We start from the raw sequence: 27084 nt of genomic DNA, 5'->3' as shown, positions 1-27084 counted from the left end.
TGGCAGCTCCTTAACCCTCCATTAGTCACAGGACTTCTCCTTGATCCTGTGACAGAATTCATAAAGTTTAAGTTCAAAACCACTCTGGATCTCCCAGTTCCTGGACAAGATGTATAACCACTGAGCTTTTTGACTCAAACATGGGAAGGTCCTCCTCCTCCTGTTTGTAGAGCCAGTCTTTGGGGTATGTGTACCTGCCCAGCCCGATCACAGCCTATTGAACATGCTTAACAGTCATATAGTTGCTTATGCATCCACACTGCATATAGAGGAAGATCACAAATTGAGTGTAAGTTCCAAAAATAGTAATTACCCAGCCACATAACTCATTTGGGTGCATAAACTGAAATAGGATTCTACCCTTGGGGTATATGTTTATGAATATTTAGTAAAGCTACCTAAAAACAAATCTATTTGTATATTAAATTGAAGGCTCCATCATACATATGATCTAATACTCCTACCTTATGTCAAACTCATCTGACAAAAAAGAGAATTTGACTGAAATAAGGAATTTAGGAAAGCCCTTAATTTTAAGTTTTGTTCATTTTAGTTCTACATCTCATATAAATATATACTTATCAGTACTATCATTGATCTCATTTGGATCATACCCACATTGATCTAAAGTAAGCACATTTAAATTTTTACAGGGTTAGAGCTCAATTACACATAATTAGTACTGAGAAAAATATTCCTATAGACTAATGCATTTGATGAAGTCAGTTACTCTTAAGCAGTCTTCCTCCCTCCCTCCCCTCCCCCAATTTGGTCCTTTTTTGGACATATTTGCTATAATTTTTAAGACCTGTAACTATTCACAAACATTTCTCTACAATAATTCAGTATTCAAACAGTGTTGTGTATGTGCAGCTGATGGAAGAAGTCACATGATATTTTTTCTATTTCCTGACAGACTGAAAGTACAAACATTTTCAGATGTAAATTTTAAAAATTGATTGAAAACTATTTTCTATGAACATTTCTGAAAGTAAAACTCGATAATTTTATTGCTCATGGAAAGCAAACACACATGGTACCCAAAGATAGTCAAAATTATTTAAACAATGAAACCTTAATAGGAAAAAAATGTGTTATTTGTTCAGGTCTATTCACGATATTATAATTTAAATATTGAAGATCTTTTTTAGGAAACATGTGACTATTAATTATTCAAATAAAGTCAATTTTAATATTACCATGAGACTACTTGTATCGCATAATCAAATTTACATATATGTCTTCTCTCTAACCTAGCATATTGCTATGAAGTTGGAAATAATTTTACTGTATTCTGTTTAGTAACAATTAAGATTATTGTAATTAAAATGGGAATTGTCCTATGGACTATAAAAATCAGCCTCTCTATTTTCTTATTCTGATTTGCTTGATTCATTTACTTCTATTTCTATTTTAATAATAATTTTATCATTTCACATTAATTTGTCTCCAATAAATTTGATTAAACGCATCAAGAGACCTCAAGGCAAATTAGTTCCTATCTGCACCAGCTCCTAAGGATCCAAAATGCAATCTTGCTTTTCACTTAGTATACTCTATAAATATGCAGTAATAATAATAATACTAATAAACCTTATAATAAACATAATGTGGAAAGAGGCTGAAATTGCCAAAAGCCCTGAAGTTATTTCTCCATACTTAGAAACCTTGGACCAAGAATCCCTTTCTTCCTTTTTTGGAGGGTGAAAGCTTGAGGAATGTGCTCTGAAATCTTTTTGGAACAGCTAATCCTGAATCTGAATGAAAGCTGTATCCTGTAAATGTCATTATTTGCTCTCCATATACAGGAAAGAATGAAAATAAATGTCTTGTTGTATATTGAAATGTCCTTTCCCCTTTTTTGTGTCTCTGTTTATGTGCCTTTTGTGGTCCATGGTAAATTCCATTATGTTTCTAGGCTTAAATTTAGCAGGGAAAGAAAAGGATTAATATTGTTTCAAATTCTGTACAAAGATATAGAATTGCCTACAGCAGTGATACATGACTCTGCAGATTGCGTGGATATTTAAACAAGGAACATGAGTACCTACTGTGCCCTTCCTTTTAGATACCTTGCTAGGGTCAGCTAGATGGGTCCCAATGACAGGATGAATGGTCCATAGATTGGAAATTATTTCAATGGCTCAGTTGCACAATTCATGCATGACTTCGCACAGGTCTCATGGTTTTGCTTTATCATTTTCCTCCAGTCTCTGAAATGGGGATAATAGCACTTCTTTTTCTCAGTACTTTATTGTAAAGATCGTGAGGTAGTCAGGCATTGTGGTAATAAGGGCCATATAAGTAAAGTAATGGCTTTTCTCACATTGAACAGTGTAATTTATTCTGCCATTGAATGCAGTGTCACCATGTACTGAGCACAGTATTACTCAACCTAAGTAAGAATGACACTATGGGTGCCCTTGCTAAGCTAATGCATTTGCTTATAGACTATAACATTGCAGAACTTTGTTTGTTGTTTGTTTTTAATTGGACCATATGTATGTGTTTGTGTATGCATGTATGTAATATATAGATATACACACAAAACCACACACCTATATGTATAAGTATACATCTGTGGATCTTCTGCTTTGTCACACCAGTTTATTTTGGATTACTGATAAATTATAATGGTGGTAAACTGGTTTAAGCCAGAGGAGCACAACACCTATTATCTCTGATTCTAGAAGAGTTCCTTCTTGCAGTATAGCACTTGCAAAATCAATTGCTTCCTGTATTCTCTGTAACCAGCTATGATTAAAAAGTGGATAGGATACCAACTCCTGCATACAGTACTGAGGCTCAATTAAGGTTTGTGAGGTATTTTGAAATATCTTGGGTAATAGAGCTATTATGAGTGTTATCTAGCAATTCTCAAGTAAATGCATGAATAAATAAATAACCAATAATTGCATTTACTCTTGATGAACTGAATAATTTCTTCTTCATTTTTTGCTCTTTTGTTTAACCCTCTTTTACTTTCTTTATTGCAATGCCACAGTATAACAACATATTTTTGCCTTCTTCCCTGGAGCAAGCTAAGTTATGCCCATCTGGTATTCCCTCTTCTTCCCAACAGTCAAGTCTCTAATCCTCCCTGCAGAACTACTTATTCTTGGTTGATCGACAGAAACTTGATGCTGAAAGTAGAACACTATCTTGTCTGTCTGGAAGCACTTGAATTAAACTAAAACTATAGATCTTTGGCACAAAGATCCTCATGAGCGAGTCACACAGTTATAGATTGAAAAGATACCACATTGAAAGTCCTCATTTAAATAAATCGTTCCCAACTACTCTTTGTCTTTCCTGTGTGTGTGCATGTGCATAATGATATATAAATTTCATAAATTTCATAGATGTTAGGGCTAGAAGGCACCTTGTGAGATCATTGGGTCTAGCCCCCTGCCCAATATATACATATTGGCTAAGTGAATTTCAATTTCTCTCTCTTTCCCTCTACTCCCTCAAATCACTGGGGAAGTTGCCTTCTCCCCTCCCATGCCCTTCTTAAAACCCCTTTCCTCAGTTATATTAAGACACAATCTATTGCTCCTAAAAAAAATGTGCTACTTGGCATGCCTGCAAAGAAGTATCTGACAAATATTTGAAAGATGACCTTATGACTCCAAAGAGCTCTTGACATAATCGATCTACAAACACACACATTATCAGATAGCAAAGGAAATTATAACCAAGCACTAAAGGCATGCCTCACTCAATGAATGTTTTCCCAACATTTCAGAATGTTACAAAGGGTACATGTCTTTCTTTTGGGGTTCATGTTGCATTTCAGTCCCCTTTTTTTTGTAAACTCTGGACGGATGAAAACATTTCACTTGATAATTTCCTGGAAATATGGAATATTGCAGTGGTCTTGAAGACTTTTCCCTCTGCAACTTGCATGATCGTGTGGTAGAATACTGCATGTTTTTTTTTCCAGGAAAAGGGAATCATTAAAAAAAAACCTCATACATTGAAACTGATGGAATACGACTAAGAAGCTTATTCTCTTCTGGGTATATAAACATCAATAGCAGACTAGGCCATTGACACTTCACCTTGTTAGATCCAGTCCCATCCCAGACCACTGGGAAAGGGCTCAGCATGACGTTATGTGTATTTTAACCTTCTGGTCAGCGATTTAGATCTAGCCCAAACTAATAGGAACTAAACATAACAGCTGTTCAGTGGCTATGTAATGTCACTCAATAGTTTCAGGCCTAACAGACAATTGTCCTCATAATCACCACTGGAACCTTCATTGCCAATCTCAAAACTGCTAAGGATGAATGGGCCATGGAAACTGACCTATTTTCTTGCTTCTAGGGACACATTCATGGGCAGCATGGGCAAGTGTGCACAGCTGTTGGGAGAATACCAAGCATTTAAAGAGCACTTTACATTTCCAGAGCGCTGTGTAAATATAACATTAATCCTTGTTGCATCCCTGTTAGGGAGGTAAGTATGATTACTATACTTGTTCTTCACAGAGGCAAAGGCTTTCATTAGCTTGGGTCATTACTCTGTCACATTTTGCAAGCACTGAATTATCACTTTTTTCCAGTAAAGTGTCTGTAATTTTTGAACTGGGTAAAATTGTTTCGTTATTATATTTCTATAATTCTGTATTTTTTTCCTCTCTTTTTCATAAACTTGCTAGTGCATATCAGCAACTCTTACTAAGTATGAAAAACCTTTTAATCATAATACATACAAGACATATTTTGATTAATAAGGTAGGTGTGAACAAACTATTTGAGAAGAAAAGTTTGGATTTCTTTTTTAAATATACCATGTGCTAGATTTTGCAGCACTTTAACATAAAATGAATGCATCCCTTAACAAAGCACACTTGCCATATTAGCTATAACAGTAGCTGCAAAGGGAACAAAGGAAAATGAAAATGAAAGGCTGCCCAGAATTAGCTATTTTAAGTCCAATTTCATATATCCTTACCTAAATTAAGCCTGTAATTTCAATCATATTGCACTAATTTCACAAGGCTTACTGTATTTATTTTTAGTTAAAAACATGAACAGCTGAGAAAAATAGACTGGGTACCATGACAGTAGATTTTCTATATACTATATGTACTAAGAAAGGAAACCTCATATGGATTATAGCTAACCATAAAAGAGAGATGATATTTATTTGTTTTTAAATAATTGCAGTGTTTAATCTGCAAAATCTCAACACATCCCCCATAAAGGCTTTAACGTTTAATTTGTTCAGTTCACTTTGAGTCAATTCATAGGCATTAAAGTTCTGATTGCAACTTCCCACTGCCTTCCTGCTTACAAACTGGCCATAGTTTGCTTCAGATCTACTTATCAAGGTCACAAGCAGCTACAATGTAACTGCACACTGTGCAGTTAATAGGATCAGATCTATTTGCAATTAATTATGGAAATGGTTGAAGGTCACACACGTGGTATGTGTTTTGCCTCATGCCGACATCAAAACCATATGGTAGCTTTGCCATTTATTGAAGATATCATGGCAGATATGGTAGCTTTGCCATTTATTGAACAAAGCTAGCTCCTCTGTGTAGCTTACTGCTGGCTCCCATGAATTGGCAAAAAGTCTAGTATAATCATAGTGAACCTTCTTTTGTGCTTCGTGCAAAGTATTTTAAAAAGTAGTAGTCCCCATGATATGACCCAGAGCTGCAACAGTTCATTAATCAATGGGACTTCTGTTCAGTTGAGCATGACATGGCTAAACTCACATTCTATGAGTCTCAGTGCTATATATTCCATCTTCATATGGTTAATTCCTGGTGTCAGACTTAATGAAGTTCATTGCTGTAAACAATTTTGCACATGAGCACATCCAATAAAGATTGTCAAGCAAGTTATCGCTATTTTTTTCCTGACAGACAAATGTGGTTCAAGTGTGCCAAATTTCCTTTTTAGGGTAGACTGATGATTTTTATTAATCCTGCCATGATCACTAAATCCAAATATAACAGCAGATGAACTAGGATGTCACTTATGAAAACTTATGCCTTTCTGAACCAGTTAATATCATGGTACCTCCCTGCTCTGATTTCTACCTGATTTCAGACCAAAGTGGCTAACTGCTTTTCTATATCTAGACACAGATATAAGGTCAAAGTAGCTTTGTAGATGCAGTATTTTGAACTGCAGCATCTCCCCATCTCCAGTTTGATATCTTACTACTTGAGATCTGTGGGGTAGAATTTGCTGCAATTTTGTACAGCTGTGTTTAACCTTTATTCTCTAAATAACTGAATTTTAGAATCCACCCTCAAAACGCATTACCAGTATCTCCTAATTTGTATCTTAAAATAAGTTCTTACAATTCTATTACTATTTACCATAAAAATGGCTTGAGTTTCCCAGATAGAATCTTCTCAGAACAAAATTTTTAAGAGCACTTAACTTTGGATTAATTTTGCTCTCATCAAGACAAATGGGGTATTCCGTCCCTAGAGTGCAAGTCTACCTTATGTGGAAATAATATTAAGCCTATGAAATAATGTAGCTTACACTAAGAGATGGACAAAAAGTATTTCATTACAAGATTTTAAAGTCTTTCAAATAAAAAGCTCAAAACAATTGTGGATATGCCCACTGCATTTTAGGGCATTATTAGGACTTTGCTACACATTGCACTTTAAGTTTTTCAAATGCTGATCAGTGTTCATTTTACTTTGAGTTTAGAGTAGTTATACATTCAAGCTAAAAGTCCACCCCAACTGTCTCCAATCTGCGCAGCTGTGACTTGTAGTAGAGGATGGTGAGCAGGGGCCTGACTAGAAGTTACAGCTATGAGTTGTCCACATAAAACAGGTTGGGAAGACAGGACACTGCAGCCTGGGATGCCAGAGGATTGAAACTTGAATGCTTTCTATCTGGGGAATGCCCACATATTCATGGAACAAGAGTTAAGTAATATGGATCAGAGATAAACCTGCCCTGAAGTGATGTAACTTTAGACCACCTAAAGGGTTCTTAAAGCTAGCGCACAAAGAAACAACAAACTCTCCATATGCTGGAAGAAGGGCGTTTGTACCCGAAAGCATATGTAACGGGGAGGGGAGCGTGTCAGCACCCAAAGAGTTCAATGACCTGCTCTGCCCTTGCTTGCCATATCTTTGATGTAGAATGAATAGATGTTATGTGGGGAAACCTGCCTATTTGTGGCTCTGATGTTCTGGGCCAATTAGACAGCTCTGAGCCACTCCTTCAAGCCACCATGTCCCATACCTTGCAGATAGCATCCTAATCTCTGTACTTCTCCCCTGGCTCCACACTGGGCCACACTTGGCCTCTGTCCCACATAGGCCCTGGGCCTCACTCAGAGAGCCTTGACCCCACCTTGGCCATCACTGGACAACTCTCCTGGCCCCTTACTGGGCTGCACTCCACCCCCTCACTGGGCCACACACTCACTCCAGCCCCTCACTGGGCCACACACATTGACTTCATGCTGTGTAGGCCTGAAGTCCCTCCTGTGGACTTTGGTCCCAGGCCTTTCCCTTCCATGGGGTGACCCATCCTCACATTTCACTGGGGAGGCACAGGTGTGGAATTTTCTGAGGGCTGCCCCACCACACCATCCAGCCCCAACAGGGTGCAGCTGCAGTTCTTACCCAGGACCATTCTCCTGGTTCCTACCCTACCCTCCAAGTATTACAAAAGCTGCAGTCTTCAGGCTGTGAGATGTTACTACCTCTAGCTCCCCAGATGCAACTGCTGGCCTTGCACCCAGGGTCTAGGGTTAGACTCTGTCTGTCTAGTCCTCCTCCAATCAGGCAGCCCTCTGCAATCAGGTGATTACCTAATTGGGCCTGACCCTACCTGCTGGCTGCTCCACAGCCTGCCTGATGGTCTTAAAAAAGCAAGTACAACGAATGCACTGCCGCCACTTGCAAAGAACAATTTTTCCAACTATTTAGTTGGCCTAATAAAAGATATCATATTTACCCAAAGAAACTTGTCTGCCTAAAACTAGTTTATACATCTTAATGTGTGGACAATACAGGGGTTATGAGCTCCTCCAGTTGCCTATAATTAATGTTTAAGGTCTTTTGTGACAGCTGAAATTATGTCTGTGTGATAAAGGTGCTTGCTGTAAGCTCTGTGAAGATTAGGCTAAGTGTTGTTCTGTATTTGTTTAGATATTAAGCTATATGTTGTTGCTAAAAGCCTAATTAAAGTTTAAGAGGTAGTGAGGCCTTGTATAAAGTAAGGTCTAGTAAATTTAGCAAACCTTTGAAGTAGTAAGGCCTTGTGGCACAATTAAAATCACCTTATCAAAGGAATGCAATGCTTGTACTGCTATTGGTCAGCCCAAGGACAGTTGAAGTAAAAAGAATCTGAGTGGCTGTACGTTATCAGTACCATTCAGAAGCTGTAAATTGGCTGGAATATCTGGAAATCATTCTGAAGGAAGATACAGCTCTGTGAAAAGGATTAGTTAGCTGTTGGCCTGGATCAGTGGGCCCGTGGACTTACAGGAGCCCAAGAACTGAATTCCAAGGTCCTTCCCGGTACCTCCTGGACAGTGCTGATCGGGGACGCCTGACTTGGCTGAACTTTGTGGAAAGAGAAACTTGCTGTACAACTGCCAATAAGTTGCTGACATGAATTGTTCTTGTCTGTCGTCTTGTTACTACGCGTAGTTGTGTGTTTGTTAAGTCAATAAAATTTTCTTACCTTTCTACCCCCGACCATACTCTCAATCCCCAACCCTCTGCAGGCAGCTGGGACAGTCTTTGTTACACATTCATTTTAGGCAGCTCAAGGAACTCTTAAGCCCTGGACTGTCCACACCTTAAGACATGTAAACTAGTTTTAAGCACCCTTTAGGTGACTTAACATTGCATCACTTCAGGGCAGATTTCTCTCTGAGCTGTATTATCCCAACTCATGTTCCACAAATATGTGGCCATTACCCAGATATAAACCATTCGAGTTTCAATCCTTCAGCATCCCAGGAAGCATTGTCCTGTCCTCCCACCCCCCTGACTGGTGTGGACAATTCACAGCTTTATCTCCTAATCAAGCCTTTGCTTACAAGCCGGCTAGTTGCAAGTTGCAGCTGTGCAGATTTGGGACAGTCAAAAGATTTTTAGCCTGGAAATTTAACTAATCTAAACCTGAACTAACACTAACACTGGAGTGTTAAGTACTTACAATATAATACTAACTAAGAAATGCAGGACTCACTGAAAGACATGTATAGAAAACACACAACTGCACTTAGGATGGAACAATCCTATGCACAAGTACAGGCTGGGGGTGAGCTGGCTGGGCAGCAGCTGTGTGGAAAAGGACCTGGGGTTACAGTAAACAATAAGCTAAATATGAACCAGCAGTGTGCCCTTGTTGCCAAGAAGGCTAACGGCATGCTGGGCTGTTTTGGTAGGTGTGTTGCCAGTAGGTCAAGGGAAGTGATTATTTCCCTCTGTTCAGCACTGGTGAGGCCACATCTGGAGTACTGTGTTCAGTTTTGGGCCCCCCCACAATAGAAAGGACGTGGGCAAATTGGAGAGAGGGTAACAAAATGGTGAGGGTGTGGGGGACATGACTTATGAGGAAAGACAGAGGGAACTGGTCTTATTTCATCTAGAGAAGAGGAGACTAAGAGGGGATTTAATAGCAGCCTTTAACTATCTGAAGTGGAGTTCAAAAGAGAATGGAGCTAGACTGTTCTTAGTGGTGGCAAATAACAGAACAAGGAGCAACAGTCTCAAACAAGGGAAGTTTAAGTTAGATAATAGGAAATATTTTCTCACTAGGAGGGTAGTAAAATCCTGGAACAGGCCACCTAGGCTAGGTACAGACATTCAAAAAGCCTGAGCTTGGATTGATTCAGTCTTTGCAAGTTAGTCTACGTTGCTGAGAGTGAACCAATTTGCAAGTGCACAGACATTTGGTACATGCCTGCAGTGGCTCAAGCCAGAAGCCCAGGGGTGGTAGATCAGCCCTCCCTTCCACAGGAAAGCTGAGCTGAGGAGGGGTGGGGGACAGGCCAGGCCCTGCCAGGCCCGCCCGAGTGACTCCTTGACAGCTGGAAACAATCTGAGCACTATGGGCTGCCTGGCTCCAGAGGAGAACTCTTCCCCCTGCTTCTCCCCGACTGCTGCTGGGTTGGGGGGGCTCTATGGGATGCTGCCCAGCCCCAGAGAAGGACTCTTCCCCCCAGTCCTCCCACCCCAGGCCAGGGGGAGGCCCTGTTCTATGCTGTGGGAAACTCTTCCCCCTTCTACTCCTCCCCACAGAGGGGCAATGGCAACATGGAGCTCAGCTGGGCAGGATGTGTGTGTGGGGGGTGTGAGGGAGGCTGGAGGGTGCAGGAGCCTTGGACCCCCACATACTCCCTCCATGGTGTGCAGCCCCCACTTCCTGGCAGCAGCAGCAGGCTGGGAGATCATGGCACTCGTGCCTACCACAGGCACAGCTCTGGCCAGGTGGGAGGGAGCAGAGCCTGCTTTATCCCTGTGGCTCTGCTCCCTGAGCCTCAGCCTGCAACTCCAGCCCTTGCCAGCTGCTTTCCCCAGTCCCTTTTGTACAGGGACCTTCACTTTGCTAGGATGGAGGGAGCTCCCTGCTTCATAGATGTCATAGATTTCATTTAATAGATTTCATAGATATTTGGACTGGAAGGGACCCCAGATGATCATCGAGTCCAGCCCTCCCATCCCGAAGGACCACAAGTCAGCTGGGGTCATAGGATCCCAGCAAGATAAGCATCCATTTACTCTTGAAGGTGTTCAATGTAGGAGCTTGAACCACCTCCGATGGCAGGCTGTTCCAGACCTTGGGGGCTCAGACAGTAAAGAAATTCTTCCCTATGTCCAGCGTGAAACGGTCTTGCAGTAGTTTATGACCGTTTGACCTCATCATCCCAGTGGGGAACCCCCATGCTTGACTTTGAAGGGAAGCTGACCTCATGAAGGAACACCTCAACAGGCTGGATACCTTTAAGTCAGCTGGCCCTGATGGGTTATACCCAAGGGTACTCAGGGAGTTGGTAAGCATCATAGCTCAGCCTCTGGCATGGATCTTTGAGAGTTCTTGGCACTCTGGTGAAGTACCCAATGATTGAAAGAGGGCCAGTGTCATACGTATCCTCAAGAAAGGGAGGAAAGTAGATCTGGCAAACTACAGGCCCATCAGCCTGACCCCTATCCCAGGGAAGGTCTTGGAAAAGATTATCAAGGAGGCCATCCTTAACAGACTAGCTGAAGGCAATATCCTGAGGGATACCCAGCATGGGTTTGTGGCAGGTAGGTCTTGCTTGGCCAATCTCATTTCCTTTTATGACCAGGTGACTTATCACCTGGACAAGGGGGAAGAGATATACCTTGACTTTAAAAAAGCCTTTGATCTGGTATCCCACGATAACCTCTTGACTAAACTGGCTAATTGTGGCCTTGACGTCACCACAGTCTGCTGGCTGGGGAACTGGCTCCGTGGTAGGACCCAGTGGGTGGTGGTCAATGGGAGCCAATCGTCTTGGTGTGCTGTGACCAGTGGGGTCCCACAAGGCTCTGTCCTAGGGCCTATACTGTCTATCAATGATGTGGACATTGGTGTCAGAAGCAGACTGGCCAAGTTCGCTGATGACACCAAACTCTGGGGTAAAGCATCCACACCTAAGGATAGGAGGGTGATCCTGGCAGATCTGGACAGACTCATGAAATGGTGTTCAACACTGAAAAATGCAAGGTTCTCCACCTTGGGAGGAAAAACCTGTACCATGCCTATAGGCTCGGCAGTGCTACGCTGGTTAGCACTACAGATGAAAGGGACTTGGGGGTCATGATTGACCACAGATGAACATGAGACTTCTGTGTGATGCTGTGGCTAGTAAAGCAAGCAAAATGCTGGCTTGCCTCCACGGATGCTTCTCAAGCAGATCCTGAGACATCATTCTCCCACTGTACTCAGCCTTGGTGAGGCCACAGCTGGAGTACTGCGTCCACTTTTGGGCTCCACAATTCAAAAAGGATGTGGAGAAGCTTGAGAGGGTGCAGAGGAGAGCCACGCACATGATCAGAGGTCAGGAAAACAGAACTTACGGTGAGAGGCTGAGAGCAATGGAGCTATTCAGCCTGGAAAAGCACAGGCTCAGGGGTGATCTGGTGGCTACCTATAAGTTTATCAGGGGTGCTCATCAGAATCTGGGGGAACATCTGTTCACCAGAGCCCCCCCAGAGGATGACAAGATCGCACACAAACTCCACTGTGACCGATTCAGGCTGGACATAAGAAAGAACTTCTTCACTGTCCGAGCCCCCAAGGTTTGAAACAGACTGCCGCCGGAGGCGGTTCAAGCACCCACTTTGAACACCTTCAAGACACATTTGGAGGCTTATCTTGCTGGGATCCTATGATCCCTGCTGACTTCCTGCCCTTTGGGTGGGGGGCTGGACTCAATGATCTTCTGAGGTCCCTTCCAGCCCTAATGTCTATGAAAACTATGAAATCAAGTCCGACTCCCTGCCATGGGCAGGAAAGGATGTTGGGGTCAAATGATCCCAGCTGGATGGCTGTCTAGCCTCCTTTTGAATACCCCAAGGGTAGCAATCACCATTTCCCTTCAAAGTTGGTTCCAGCTCCTAGCTGCCCTGACTGGGAAGTAGTGCCTCCTGATAGCTAGCCTGAATCTACTCTCTGTCAACTTATGGCCATTGTTCCTTGTTACCCCTGGTAGTACTCGGAGGAACAGGGACTCTCCCAGTGCCTGCTGGTCCCCCTTCGCACGTTTATAGGCAGATTCCAGATCCCCTCTCAGCCTACTTTTGTGGAGGCTGAACAGGTTCAGGTCCTGTAGCCTTTCCTTGTAGGGCCTGCCCTGTTGCCCCCTGATCATGTGAGTGGCTCTCCTCTGGACCATCTCGATGCTGTCCACATCCCTCCTGAAGTGCAGCACCCAGAACTGGATGCAGTACTGCAAGTGTGGCCTGACCAATGTCACATAGAGGAAGAGGATCACCTCCTTGGACCTGCTTACGAAGCATCTACAGATGCATAACAAAATGCAGTTAGCCTTCCTGGCAGTATCTCCACATTTGTGGCCCATGTTCATCTTGGAATCAATAGTGATTCCAAGATCCTTCTCTGCCTTTGTGCTGATGAGAAGGGAGTTCCCATCCTGTAGGTATGCTGTTGGTTCTTCCTCCCCAAGTGCAACACCTTGCATTTGTCCATATTGAAACCCATCCTATTCTCATCCACCCACCTCTGTAAGCTGTCAAGATCTAATTGTAGCCTGTCCCTCTCTTCTAGTGTGCTCACTTCTCCCCACATCTTAGTGTCATCTGTGAACTTGAACAAGGTACTTTTCACCCCCTTGTCCAAATCGCCGATGAAGATATTGAACAGTGCGGGCCTGAGAACCGAGCCCTGGAGAACCCCACCGCCCACACCTCTCCAAGTCAAAAATGACCCGTCCACCAGCACTCTCTGGGTGCAGCCCTCCAGCCAATTTGCAACCCATCTGACTGTGTAGTCGTCGACACCACAGATGCCTAATTTTTTAATGAGGATGGGGTGACAGACAGTGTCGAAGGCCTTCCTAAAGTCCAGGAAGACTATGTCCACCACGACACCTGCATCCAAGACTTTTGTGACCTGGTCATAGAAGGCCACCAGGTTGGTCTGACAGGACCTACCTCTAATGAACCCATGTTGATTGTCCCTAAGCATAAACTCCCTTGCTGGCCCCTCACAGATGTGCTCCTGGATAATTTTCTCAAAGAGCTTCCCCAGGACTGAAGTAAGACTAATGGGCCTATAGTTTCCTGGTTCCTCTTTCCTTCCTTTTTTGAAAATGGGGATCACATTGGCCCTTTTCCAGGCATCAGGCACCTCACCAGAGCACCATGAGTGCTCATAAAGCTGTGCCAGGGGTTCTGCAACGACCTCTGCCAAGTTCCTAAGCACTGTGGGGTGGAGAGCATCAGGGCCTTCTTATTTGAACACATCTAGTCCCTCCATAAGTTCCCTGACTAGGTTCTCACTGACTCTTGGCCTGACTACACCTCCCCTGGGTCTGTCTGGAATCGCAGTGGGGGGATGCCCCTGTCTCTGCTCAGAAAAATGGAAGTAAAGAATCTGTTAAAGAGATTAACTTTGTCATCTGGTGCTACCACCAGATTACTAAGCACGTCCTGCAGAGGCCCTACGTTATTTGGTACCTTCTATTTACCCCCTATGTATTTAAAAAAGGACTTCTTGTTATCTTATTATCTGGTTTATCTTAAACAGGTAAGGGGTCTTGGACAGACATTGCATAAACCCGTTTGAGACAAATCAGTTAAGTCTGATACTACATTCAACCAGCTTTATCTCAAACCAATTTTGGCCATTTTGAAACTGGTTTATGTGCACTGAATGTCTGTTCTGTTACAGGTTTAAACAGGTTTCTGATCACTTAAACCAGTTTCTGTGTAATGCCTGTTCTTAGCCCCAGAGAGGTGGTGGAAGCTCTATCCTTGGAGGCTTTGAAAACACAGCTTGACAAAGCTTTGGCTGGGATGATGTAGTTGGGGATGGTCCTGCTTTGAGCAGGGGGTTAGACTAGATGACCTACTGAAATCCTTTCTGACCCTAACTTTCTATGATACTATGATAACTCTGCTACTTATTAAATTCTCACCAAAAAGCCATCAGAAATGTGGCAGAATTCAATCCCAGATTTTTATCATCATGGACTGGGATCTGTTCTCGGCCTTGTTTATTTTTATTATCCCCAGGCATATTCAAGCCAGGAAAAACCAGACACACATTCACAAACTCTCCCAGGAATGATTTAACTTTGGTCGTTCCAAGGTTATTTCTCTCCCAGAGCAGCCATTTTTGCTTTAGGAGAAATAGTCTGTACACTTTGCATTTCTGCCAAAAGGACAGTGATTCTGCTAGTAGAAACTGAATACCTGTACAAAGTCTATATGTGGATTAGAATCCTTTGTCCTGGATCTCTTTCTGCAGTATTGCAAAGCTCCTTCCCACTAGCAAAAGGCTCAATTTTCTTTAAAAATACAGTTGTAGTAGTAATAGTATCTATGCAAAAAAATAAAAAAATAAAAAATCTTAACCACTCAAACAGCTTCCCCCTTTTTATATTCTGAATCATATATGGTTACTTTACTGGCAAAACAGAACTTTTTACCACCCTTAGTGCAGTGAAGGCCAATGCAGTTATTGTTAACAAAATTGGAAATCTCTTTTAGTTTATGCATTATCTACAGGGATCTGACTGCAAAAAACAGCAAACCAAATTCTTCAGAGATGCTTGTATCAGCAGTATCTGCAGTATACCTGGAAGGATACTTTCAGTTAAATTAATGGGCAAAAAATCCAGCCCATATATCAGCATAGCTATTGGTGTTAGATAAATAGGTACATAGGGAGAAAGAACAGAATAGACTGATGGCTGACAATCAGAATGGTAGATTAGATGGACAGACTTCCAGGACCAGCATCTAAAGCAAGTAGGATAAGTAAACTTTTTACTTCAAAAAATGGTCAAACAGGATATAGAAGTTTCTGAGAGAAATATTCTGAAACTGCAAGAGTGCTTTTAACAGGGAATGTTTATTAAAATAAATCACAGTGTCTTCCGTAAAAGCAGTTCACAGGTGGAATACGATATTATATTTATTATGAGCTTTTAAAAATATATATCTATATGTGTCTTTAGCTCTCTTTGCTAATTATTGGTATGTTTGTTGTCACGAAACCTTGAACAGTCATCCTAGTTGCTATAAGTAGCAACATCCTTACTCTAAACAAAATGTGACATTTCAATCAAGTGAGATGGAGACTTTGCAGCCTTTTGAAGTAAACAATTCACCCAAAGTGAATGAAATCAAAATCAGTACAGTTATATGCACTGAACCCATACCACAAATTTTAAGCTAGTTTCTCCGCTGGTATAAAGGGGTGGGGAATGACTGAATTCAGTGGAGGCACTCCCCACATCCTCCCCCACTGTTTTCACCTGAGAAAAATTTAGTCCTGCAAGGCCTGCTTATGCTAGTACAAAAACACTTACAAATGTGGACCTGTTGCCCAAAAATGTTTTAAGATGAAGTAAATTAATTATTTCTAGAACATAATTTTCATTGAAGATAAGGATTTCAGTTAAGCTAGAGTCAAGTTAGACCTAAACTAAATAGTAAAGGCAAGACTAGAAATAATTAGTCAGTGTTATGGGAAGCTAAAGTAGAACAAAAGTTTTAGGATATCAAGAGATCAGAATTGCAACAGGGGGTCCCCAAAACCAAATGATAGATAGAGAGAGAGAGAGAGAGAGAGAGAGAGAGAACGACTTACACGTCACGTGGTTTATCTTCAGATTTTGTTTTATTTTGCTGCATATTGAAAAACTTAATATGATAGAAAAAGTAGCTTAAATATTAAATAATGAGGATAAAATATGTGTTTATTTCATGATCTAAGTTTTCCAGCTGAAGTACATCATGATATTCTATCAGAGCCCACTTCTATCACTGCTAGAACTAAGTCATTAACTCTATATTATTAAGAAACTTTATCCCTTTTTATGATTTTGGGGGGTGTTTTTTTTGTCCTTATAACCATACAGACATTCTAACTTAACATTTTAAAAATATCAGCATTGCTGCTCTTAAGTCTTTCAGGGTCCAAAAATAAACATTTTAATTCATGCTGAACCTAATAAGAGTGTAAATAATTAAAAGGAAAAATAACATAAACAATCAATTTGACAACATCTAAAAGGAACCATGTTTTGAAATCCAGTGCCAGATAGGGATGCAACTAATACTCAACATACGGATGTTTCTACTTGACTTTAAGTAATTCCATAACTATTTAAACTTCTTTTTCAGTCAAGTAGAAGTAGTTCCTGAAAATTACACATTTTCCAGTTCAGATGTAACTGATATTCCAAAAGAGATGGTTATGTTTTGTTTAATATGTTGCAGCCTGTCAATTTTTGACCAGTAATGCTACTGAGATTTCAGGTGAAAAGCACTGAAGTTTATTCCACTTATCAATGATGAGGACATGCCTTTCTAAGCAATTCTTTTCCTCCAGAAAAGATGTTGCCTCATGCTGCAAAATGATCCTATTCCAAACAGCAAAGGATGGAAAAGGATTGAGGATGTTCTATCACAGCAATAAATATCATAGAAAGCAACAGGGAAGGTTAAAATAATAATTTTGTTTCTTTTTGTCAATTCTTAGAAATCATTTCAGCTTGAATTTGTACTTTTTGTCTGTGTCTCAGAGCTTAATACATCTATCATATAACAGAGAGAGGCAGGGTAGTCCTTATATAAGTGAATATATAAAAGAAAATGCATGGCAAGCAAGCAGCTAATTTAGCCAACTATATATATGCTCTTCTGATTTATGATATATTTTAGGCATTACAAACACTATTATATTTGGAAACTTTTTAAAAGCCCTTCCCAGTTATCATTAATTTGCTCTGATTTCTTTTCTTTTTTTTACCAAGTGGAACACAAGGGATTGTATCTACTGGTTAGAACAGGACACCAATGTCAGGATGCTTCACATACTATTGTAAGTTCTGCCACAGACTCCCTACTTTACCTTAAGTCTTTTGAACTTCTTAGATCTCATCCTCAGAAGCAGTGAGTATAACAAACCCCACTGAAGTCACCAGATGCCAGATGGCCAGCACAAATGAAAATTGGGCTCCTTTATGCTGATAGATGTGCATGAATTTTAAAACCACAGGTCAGAGTGAAGTGTAGTTGGTGTAGTTGGTGTTTGTAAAATGTCTTCAGATAATTCAATGGAAGCTATTATGGATGTCAAAATTGCTCACAGAATTACATCTCAAGGATCTGGGCATTTGCTTGTTCTCTTTTGTGATTTTGCTGTGAAATTGTTGCTGATAATTTGTATAGTAATTTCATCTACAGGATGAATGTGTGAGAATCCCTGTTGATTAGCACTACAGCTAGCTCACATGATAATCAATATTCTATGAGAAAATGACATGTATTGAAAACAAAATTTAAATTAAAAAGGTTTCTTGCTGTTCCCTATGGTTTTTATCTTTCTTGGGCTGTGTGTATACGAAATGAGAGGCGTGTATGCACAACATTTCAAAGCAAGCTAAATGCTTTTGCACTGCTTTAATAGTGTCAGTGTTTGCATGCCTCAGCAGTGTATTGCACATTAATTCCAGTTGCAGTAGGATATTCAGAGGTGTAATGCACCTTAAATGACTTGGGGTGCAGCAAACTAAAATTCCTTTGAGGAGTTTTAGTATGCTGCCTCGACAACCATGAAGCAAAGCACTGGGCTCCATGTAACTCCACAGTTCTGCAGGAAGCCCTGCAGCCAGCCTAGTGGCAGCCCAGGAAAACAAGCTCTGTCCAAGAAAACTGGCAAGCCTGATTCCCCCCCAGCCAGAGCCTGCCTGCTTACCTGAGCTGTGTGGGGACCCGGTGCTTCTCTCTGAGGCCGCGTGTGGTGCCCCCTGGGGCCCTGCGAGCTGGGTGCCTGTGGGCAGGTGCTACCTGCAGGGGCTGGGGGCACCACTGCCACATAGGGAAGTAACAGCCCACCCCACAGCTCAGGGGCCACTCCGCCTGCTGGTAGCTTGCCATCCCCTACCCACCAGACAGGCAAGTTAGTCAGCAGGGTATGTGCACAACACTGGGGTTTAATCATCCCTAAATTGAAGCAGTGGTTTTTAAAACCCACCGCTTCAATTTAGGGCCCCCATTTCACCTACACACAGCTTTGAACACTTATCACTACGTTGATGTTAGAAGTAAGATCTTGTCAGAATAATCATAAAAAACCATTAGAAATATGGAGGATTCAAGGCAGAAGGAGATTTTGTATACAACTCTACTTAAAAAACAAACAAACCAAAAAAGAAACATTTTCTCCCTCATTAAAATTTTGTGATACCCTTTAAATCATAAATAAAGTCAGACCACTTTATTGGCAGTGTGCTGTTACTATGATTTCATTATAGGCCTTTGAGTCCTGTCTGTCTCAGTTGTATACACACACATTACCATAACTCATCAATGGTACTACAATACCTATGTGACCTCCTAGTTTAGTAGGTTAGATGAAATAGAAATGAACGTATCTGATGCAGAAAAAGGAAGCCACATCATTGAATCAGACTCCCTATGAGAAGTGGCTAAAGAGGCTAGGTTTATTCAGTTTAGAAAAGAAGTGCTTGAGACTGGACATAATGGGTGCATCCAGATGAACTGAAACATGTTTGCAGTGCCACATACCGCACAGGCTGGTGTGCTGTATGATGCAAGGGTATGCTGCCCAAGTGTGCGCTGCACTGGTTTTTTTTCTGGGTTTTCTTTTTTTTTTGACCTCTGAATATTCAGGGGTCAAAAAAAACCCACTAAAAAACCTAAAAAACCCCAGAACAACACACACTTGGCCAGTGTGTGCTTTTGAAAAGCAGAGCTGGGCTGCCCAGAGCTGCGCTCCACTGCCAGCCAGGCTCTGCACAGCAGAATCATCATGGCTGGAGCCCTGGAAGACTCCCTGGACCCCAGGTAAGGCTGTTGGACCAGCCCTGTGCTGGCTGCAGCCTTCCCTACCTCACCTGGGGCAACTTGCCACACGCCAAAGCATGAGTGGCACAGGCATTCCCCAGGGAGAAGCAGCAGCAGTGCAAGGTGCACCGCCGCTGCTTGTCCCTGGGAAACCAAACATCCACACACATCTAGACATACCAGGTAGGGGTTTAAGAAATACTAAATGGGGAAGAGAAAGTAAATAGGAATTTATTATTTATTATCTCTCACAATGCAAGAACTAGGGGAGACACAAAATAAAAAAAGTAAGTAGTAAGTTTAGAAATAATGAAGGGAGTTCTTTTTCACAAAGTGTCAAAAAGAGATTGGAAAAATTCTTGCAGGAAAGGGGAATTAGTAGCTATTGAGCATGGGACTTAGGGACACAGCCTCTATATTAGAACTTACCATACCTTACATCCCGGAGGCTGTAAGTGAGAGTGGAGCAATGGGGGAAAATCCCTGATCATACCCAGCTCACTTTCTCTTTCATTCACTCTCTGCAGCTGAGACACAGAATATGGGCAAGATGGACCTATGCTCTGACACAGTAAATGGCATTTCTTATGTTTCAAACTGAATGGACAAGTGAGGTCAGAATCAGACATTGTTAGGAATTCATTTGGCCCCTCAAGGAGTTGGTACAGAGAGTAGAACTGATAATCCTGTTTGAAAACATATTCACTTTTCAAATGCATCCACCATCTTTTATCTAAAATACTAGAGTTGACAAGGGATGGTGAAGGAAGAGCACAAGAACTAGAAAATCTGCTTTTTGGGGACCGCAAAAATGCCAAGAGAACACAGGTTTCAATTAAAGTTTCTTGAAACTGTTTGGAAATCATTGGGCATTTATAGATGTGCTCTGGGAGTCAGGGTGGCTGCTCTAATTAAACAGCCCAGGGACTCACGTGTATCAGCAAGCTTTAGTTAAAGCATCCCACCACCATTTTTCAGTGTAAGGATGTTGGTACATGTGGGTCTGCTGGAGCATACTAATTACTACACAGTGTTGTAAATACAGCACATCAGAGCAGCTTCTCTGCATGTGTTTAGGTGCCCATTAGGTTTAAACCCAGATATCTAATTCCTAGGAGATCAGAGCCCACTTCTTTGAGTTTTCTAATGAATAGAATCACATTGTCAACAACAAGCATAAAAGGGAGAAGAGCAGAAGAGAGAGAGATTATCATAAATATCCCATAAAAATGTATGCAACCAAAAAGTCTTTCTGCTCCTTTGTGATTTGTAATATTATTAATTAGTGTGTAATTAAATTCCATCTCATGATCCTAAATTTATCTTTTCACTAATATAAGAAGTTATATTTAGATGGAAAGGAATGGGCAGCTTGAATGAAGTATTTCCCTGGGTCACAGGCTTAGCTTCAGTACTGAGAAGAGCATACGAAAAATTAACATTTGTTTCTCTGAAAATAGACACTTCTCAAAAATGTGAAAGACCCATGAGTTTTCATATTTTTTATGAAACATTTTATTGTGAGGATGGTAAACAGTTACCAAATTCATAAATACATTTATATGAATGGAGTATCAATTCATACATTAAGTGCTCAATTTAAATCATTACACCTATAATAAGAGGCTCGTTCGAGCAATCATCCCTCTTACATCCATTTAGTTTAGGAGTAAAGTTAACAATGAGCAATGGTCTGAAGGTGCACACAGACTTGGAGTTATATTCCTGGTAGAAATGATATAGAGGAAGTGGTAAAAAAATATTCCTTTATAGTTAATGCAATTTATCACACTGATATACAAGAGCTGGTTAGAAAACGATTTTCTTATCCAATGAAAATGTGTGATGTTTCAAAAATGTTTCATCCAAAATTATGAAGAAAATTTGAAAACTTGTTCACGAATGGCTAGTCCAAAAAAAATGAGGTAAGTTCATAATATTTTACTTATGGAATTAAATATTTTGCTTTGATTTCAACCTTTCTTATCTTTTTTGTAATTATTACTAGAAATTTACATTAATTTAAAAATGACAAATTACTTTGAATCAAAAAAGGAACTGTTTTGCTAGAATAAGGGCATTTGACAATGCCAAACTTATTTCCTTGCATATTTTTCTTTTCTCTTGAAATGGGAAATTCATCAAGACTGGCCCTTTTGTACCAAGAGTTTTGATATTTTTTTTCATGAAAACACACTTCATTAAAATTCCCAACAAGCTTGAGAAAGCACTTCATATATAAGGGGACACATACACTAATATATAGACCCTTTCCTGTCACTAGCTAATGAAACATTGATCTTGATGACCCTCCCAGAGGGAAAAGGCACTGAGCTTATTTTGAATACTGGTTAAAATACTCTCATTTTAGAATTGGTATTCCTTTTGCTAGGAGGGAAGAATGCTATAGATAATGGCTTTTCTAATTCTGGCTCCCCTAAATACTTGAGAGGTATGATTCCTCCAAAGCACCTGCAGTAGGGCTAGGAAGCAATCAAAGAAGGGAACATGCCAAGTTGCTAGCATTTCCACGTCTTTTCCTATGTAGTACACGCTTAGTAAAAAGGGTAGTGTTTGTTCCAAGAACACATAGAACAGGGATAGAGAAAATCCCTGTTTGAAGTTTCCTAAGAAATTACATCTGACTCCCAAGATACAACTGCAATATTGTTGCTAATAAGATAGGATTCTTCTGGCACTTTTAGCCCCTGGTTGTGTCTCAGTTTGTGTGTAGTATGTTGAAAATAAAATATTCATCTGCTAGCAGAATTCATTACCAGGATCTGATAGCACATGGCTGAAATACATATGGGATTCATCTCAAATCATCTTTTGGTTTAAATTTGTATAAAACCCAGAGCTTGTTGGCTTGTTTACAAATAAATAATTGGATTTCTTTCTCTCTTTCCACCCCAATTAGTTATTGTGGGTGACTTTTCTATGCAGTTGCAACTGGAAAAGAATAGACTTTTCATTTTGTGGGTGATATAATTTACTTACAAACTACATGAGAAAAAAAAAGACTGCATATTTCACATAAGTGCAATTATAAAGGAACTTTAAATATTATGTATTTAATGTTGTATTAGGCTGTGGAATAGTTTCCAACTGGTGAAAACAGCTTTTCTTACAGCACTTAAAACTGAAATGTACAGGCATTTGGAAGTGGTGTGTAGGGTCTATTTGCTCACCTCATTTATAATCATCCTAAAATAAATTTATTCCCAAGGTGCCATTTCAGCCCTTGCAAGTGAGTTGATGTGCCTGCTACCATGCAGGCAGACATTGTCCTCTTAGGAGTCTTTCAGAAAGTACAAACAATAGTCCACAAGCAAGCTTGGGTGCCTGCAGCCTCTGGGTACTTATAGAAATTACAGAAGGGCACTTCAATCACACAGCTCAGGGGTGGCTTGCTCCCTAGCCCCCTGGCAGCTTGCCCCCTGGCCATAAGCAGGCTTTGGCTCCTATAACAACAACAACAACAAAAGGATTGGGTCCCTCACCGTAACATGACAGAAAAACCGAAACAGTGGTTTTTCAATTAAAAGCCCAATTTAGGGGGCACAGAATAAAACCTTGGGGACTAAACCCCCATCAAGTGGACAAGCACCCCAGGCAATACAATCATTAGGACAATAACTGAGTTTATTACTGACTTACACATTGCCAGCCTCAGCCCTCCCCCCCACCCAATGTCCAACTGTGCTACATTTTAGTAACAATATTGCAACTTTTGCTGCCAAGTGCCAATTTACATCTTGACTGACTGCCTGTCTTGCATGCATACCAGCCCAGCCTCTGGCTTCTTTACCACTTGTTCCATCCAGGAAGAGCACATACCAACTGCAGAGGCTTTCTCAGCCTGATGAAGGCTTTTTAAACCCGAAAGATTTCTAAGAAATTCTTTTTCCAACTATTTAAGTTGGTCTAATAAAAGATATCAGATTCACCCAAAGAAACTTGACTGCCTAACTGACCTTCAGTTATCTGATGACTGTTATCAAACCTCCCCTTCGTTCTTCTCTTTGCTAGGATAAATAACACTAGCTCCTTCAGCCTTTTCTCATAGGTCTTCTTTCCCACGCCCCTAACCATTGTTGTTTCTTTCTGCTGGATACTTTCCATACTGTCCACATCCTTCTTGAAGAGTGGGGATAAAAACGAATACAGCACTCCAGTTGAGGCCTCGCCAATGCTAGTTTGCAAGTGACGCTCCTATTAATAAAACCCAGAATGCTGTTCAGTTTGTTTTGCAACAATACCACACTGTTGGTTCATATCCGCCTTATGATCTACTGCAACCCACAGATCATTCTATGTAGTACTGCAGCCTAACTAATCATTCCCCATTCTGCATTTGTGCATGTGGTTATTCCATCCCAGGAATGACTTTGTAATTGTCCTTGTTGAATCTCATTTGATTGACTGCAGAACATTTCTCCAGTTTATTCAGGTTATTCTGAATCCTAGCTCTAATCTCCCACATATCTGCAATCTACCCAGTTTTGTATTGTCCTCCAATTTGCTAAGCAGGCACTCAATCCCATCATCCAAAACATTAATGAAGATATTAAACAATGCTGAACCCAGGACAGAAACCTGAGAAACCCCACTCAATACCTCCTTCCAGCTGGACGTGGAGTCATCAATGGCTCAATTACTTGTTGAGTACTATGATACAACCGGTAATTCATCTTACGATAGTTTCAACTATTCTCTATTTCCTTAGCTTTCTAATGAGAATGCCATGCAAGATGGTGTCAAAAGACTTACTTAAGTCAAGGTATATCCCATCCACTCATCTCCTCCCATCCATACAGCCTATCACCTTATCATAGAAGAAAATCAGGATGGTCAGACATGACTTGCTCTTGATGAATCGATGCTGTCTGTTTGTGATAGTATTGTTTTTCTCTAGATGCCTCACAGTAGATTCCTTAAGGGTGCTCCATGATCTTTCTGGGTATTGAAGTCAGGCTGACAGGTCTGTACTTCCCCAGATGCTTCTCCTTTTCTCAAAGCCTTGACAAGTAGATGAGCCTTGTGATGGAGGCTTCAACATAAGTTCAACATAATCAGGTTCTATCAGACTGGAACTCATATCTTCTTGCTCAAAGTCAGGTGTTCTTCACCACAAACATCCTTTCAGGCATCGCTGCAACTTATCTTCCATTCTGCTATATCGAGTCATGTTTGCTCTGTCCTTATCAGTAGAGTTCAGTGGGAGTACCAGAATTAGGATTTGCAACTGATAATAATAGTTAGCTCATATATAACATTTTCCATCCACAGATTTCAGAAAGGAAGTCCGTTTCTTATACAGTCTGATGTCAGACTGTCATCTAAGGGCATATGCAGATGAAACAGGGGCCCTAAAAGGCACCACTTCAATTTACGGCTGCTTAAGCCCCTGTGTCAAGCATGACTTACCTGTCTCTCCGGCTAGGAGGGGAGGGTGAGCTGCTGGCAGGCAAAGCAGTCTCTGGGCTGTGGGGGCAGCTGGTGATTCCCCCCACCAGCTGGCACATGCCTGCAGGCACCTGGATTGGGCTGTCCCAGGGGGCACCACAGCCACGGAGGGAAGCACCAGGCCCTTGCACAGCTCAGACAAGCAGGCTCTGTGTGGTGTGGGAGATCAGGCTCCACCGCTTTTCTTGGATGGCGTTTGCTTTCCCAATCTACTGCCAGGCTGCCTGCAGGGCTTCACGGAGCCTGGTGCTTCACTCTGTGGCTGTAGGGGCAGCAAACAAACTCCTCAGAGGTGTTTTAGTTTGCTGCACCCCAAGTCATTTAAGGTGCATTATGCCACCAAATTTCCTACTATGGTTGGAACTAATGTGCAATATACTGCCAAGGCTCGCAAACACCAACACCATTAAAGCCATGCAAAATCATTTAGCCCACTTTAATGTATTGTGCACACCCGCCCCTCATTTCATCTACACGTGGCCTAATGATACGGAGACCTAAAAGTCAGTAATGCATATTCTGGAGACTAATTCAGATGCTTACACAGAAATATTCATGTGCTTCCATTTTTTAAAAGGGTAAAATACTATTAAAATATTATCAACAGATGTTGTTTGTCTTAGCAAAGCATTCACCATGAACAATCATCTACTTTGAAAGTCGACTTCAAAATTGCTCAGCTTCAAAACACACAATAATCATCTTTTTCAGTTACTTTTGAGAGGGTGAAATTAATCTTCAGGCATTCAGTAATATTTATTACAGTTATGGTCCTTTAAGGCAACTGGTTGGGCAAATGAATCCTGTTGAGCAGCTAGTGAAGTTTATGTTAGGTATTTTCAGGATAGTCATTTGGAAAGGGCTTTCATCTCTAGATTCCTTTGAAAATATCTGGCATGATATTAATATCAATATGACTACCTCAGAAAAGATAGCCACTTCTTTTAAAATGGAAAGGTAAAAAGTAACACTATTGAAGGCTCAGACTTGTGGTTTATAATGTCACCTGAACAACTGAATAGACTTACATTATTGTAGCTGACTGAACGTCATATTTCATATGCCTGTATCTATTATACACATGGATTCACCAGCTATGTAGAGGCTTTGCCACTTACAAAAAGGTAACTTCCAGTGTGCTCAGGGAGAGCAGTATATTGTCTCAGTATATCTCCAGACACTTCCCATTCCCTTCTATTTTTGCTGCTTAACTGTAATTTTAGTGGAGAATAGAGTAGCCCATGCTCCAGAAAAAGATTCACACTCAGGTATCTAAGTCCTGATAATGTCATAACTACATTCTTGATTAAGTCTTGTAGGATAAGTATACATAATAAACAAAAACAAACATATATAACTATTATCAATATATCTAGGAAATCATTATAAAGGTATTTTGACCTTTTTTTGGATTGCATAAAAAACAGAAACTGGCACAGCATTGAAAAAACTTGTAATATCACCAGGATGATCCATAAATAGTGCTATCGCTTGTTGTTCCACCCAGAATGCAGAATCTGTGTCTTGATACAGTCATAGGAAAGGTTTCCTATCAGCTCTTATAAATTGAACTCCATCAGCTAGAACTGTGATGAAAATTTTTTCCTCCGTCCCCTCTTTTCTTTCTTTCTAATGGTTTTTTATTGCCTGAAGAACTTGCATACATTTCCACATTCAAAAAAATGTTTCTTGAGGTTAAAAAGGATTTCTTCAAATACTGATTAAAATGTGCTTTTTTGAGGACTTGAAGGGAATAGTTATGCTGAAGTCAGCACTCATTTTAAAGTTTTTAAAGATGTCAAGAGAAATAAATCCACATTCGCAGTCTGCTACCCACTTGTTGTTGAATCTCATCGCTATAGATTGGCCTGCTGTTACTAGTGTACACAGTACAGCGACTGCCACCTACTGCAACACCATCGCAAAAAGCAAGGTCAAATCTTTTATTGGTGTAAATTCATATTATTCTTTTTACTCCAGTACTCACTTTATTAAAACCCAGAGCTGTATTGACTTAAGTAGTGCTACACAGATATATACCAGCTGCCAACCTGGCTTCAGAGAGGTAA

At 40.9% G+C, this 27084-nt stretch overlaps 1 protein-coding gene across 1 annotated transcript in view; it reads right to left on the bottom strand.

The window, feature by feature from the left end:
• The window catches only part of CNTNAP2 (contactin associated protein-like 2), a 1403431-nt gene extending 1379191 nt beyond the window's left edge, over nucleotides 1–24240 (bottom strand). Inside the window, exons 1-2 of the mRNA XM_019535795.1 lie at nucleotides 24208–24240; nucleotides 23524–23761 (exon numbers count right to left, since the gene is read on the bottom strand). Of these exons, the coding sequence (XP_019391340.1) occupies nucleotides 23524–23761; nucleotides 24208–24240 (271 nt within the window). The remainder of the gene's footprint in view (nucleotides 1–23523; nucleotides 23762–24207) is intronic.
• Between the last annotated feature and the right edge of the window lie 2844 nt (nucleotides 24241–27084).

The sequence above is a fragment of the Crocodylus porosus genome, unplaced genomic scaffold (genome assembly GCF_001723895.1).
Source record: "Crocodylus porosus isolate Cpor-Errol unplaced genomic scaffold, CroPor_comp1, whole genome shotgun sequence".
NCBI lineage: Eukaryota > Metazoa > Chordata > Crocodylia > Crocodylidae > Crocodylus > Crocodylus porosus.
Note: the sequence above shows the minus strand (reverse complement) of the source record. Positions and strands in the feature narration are given on the sequence as shown.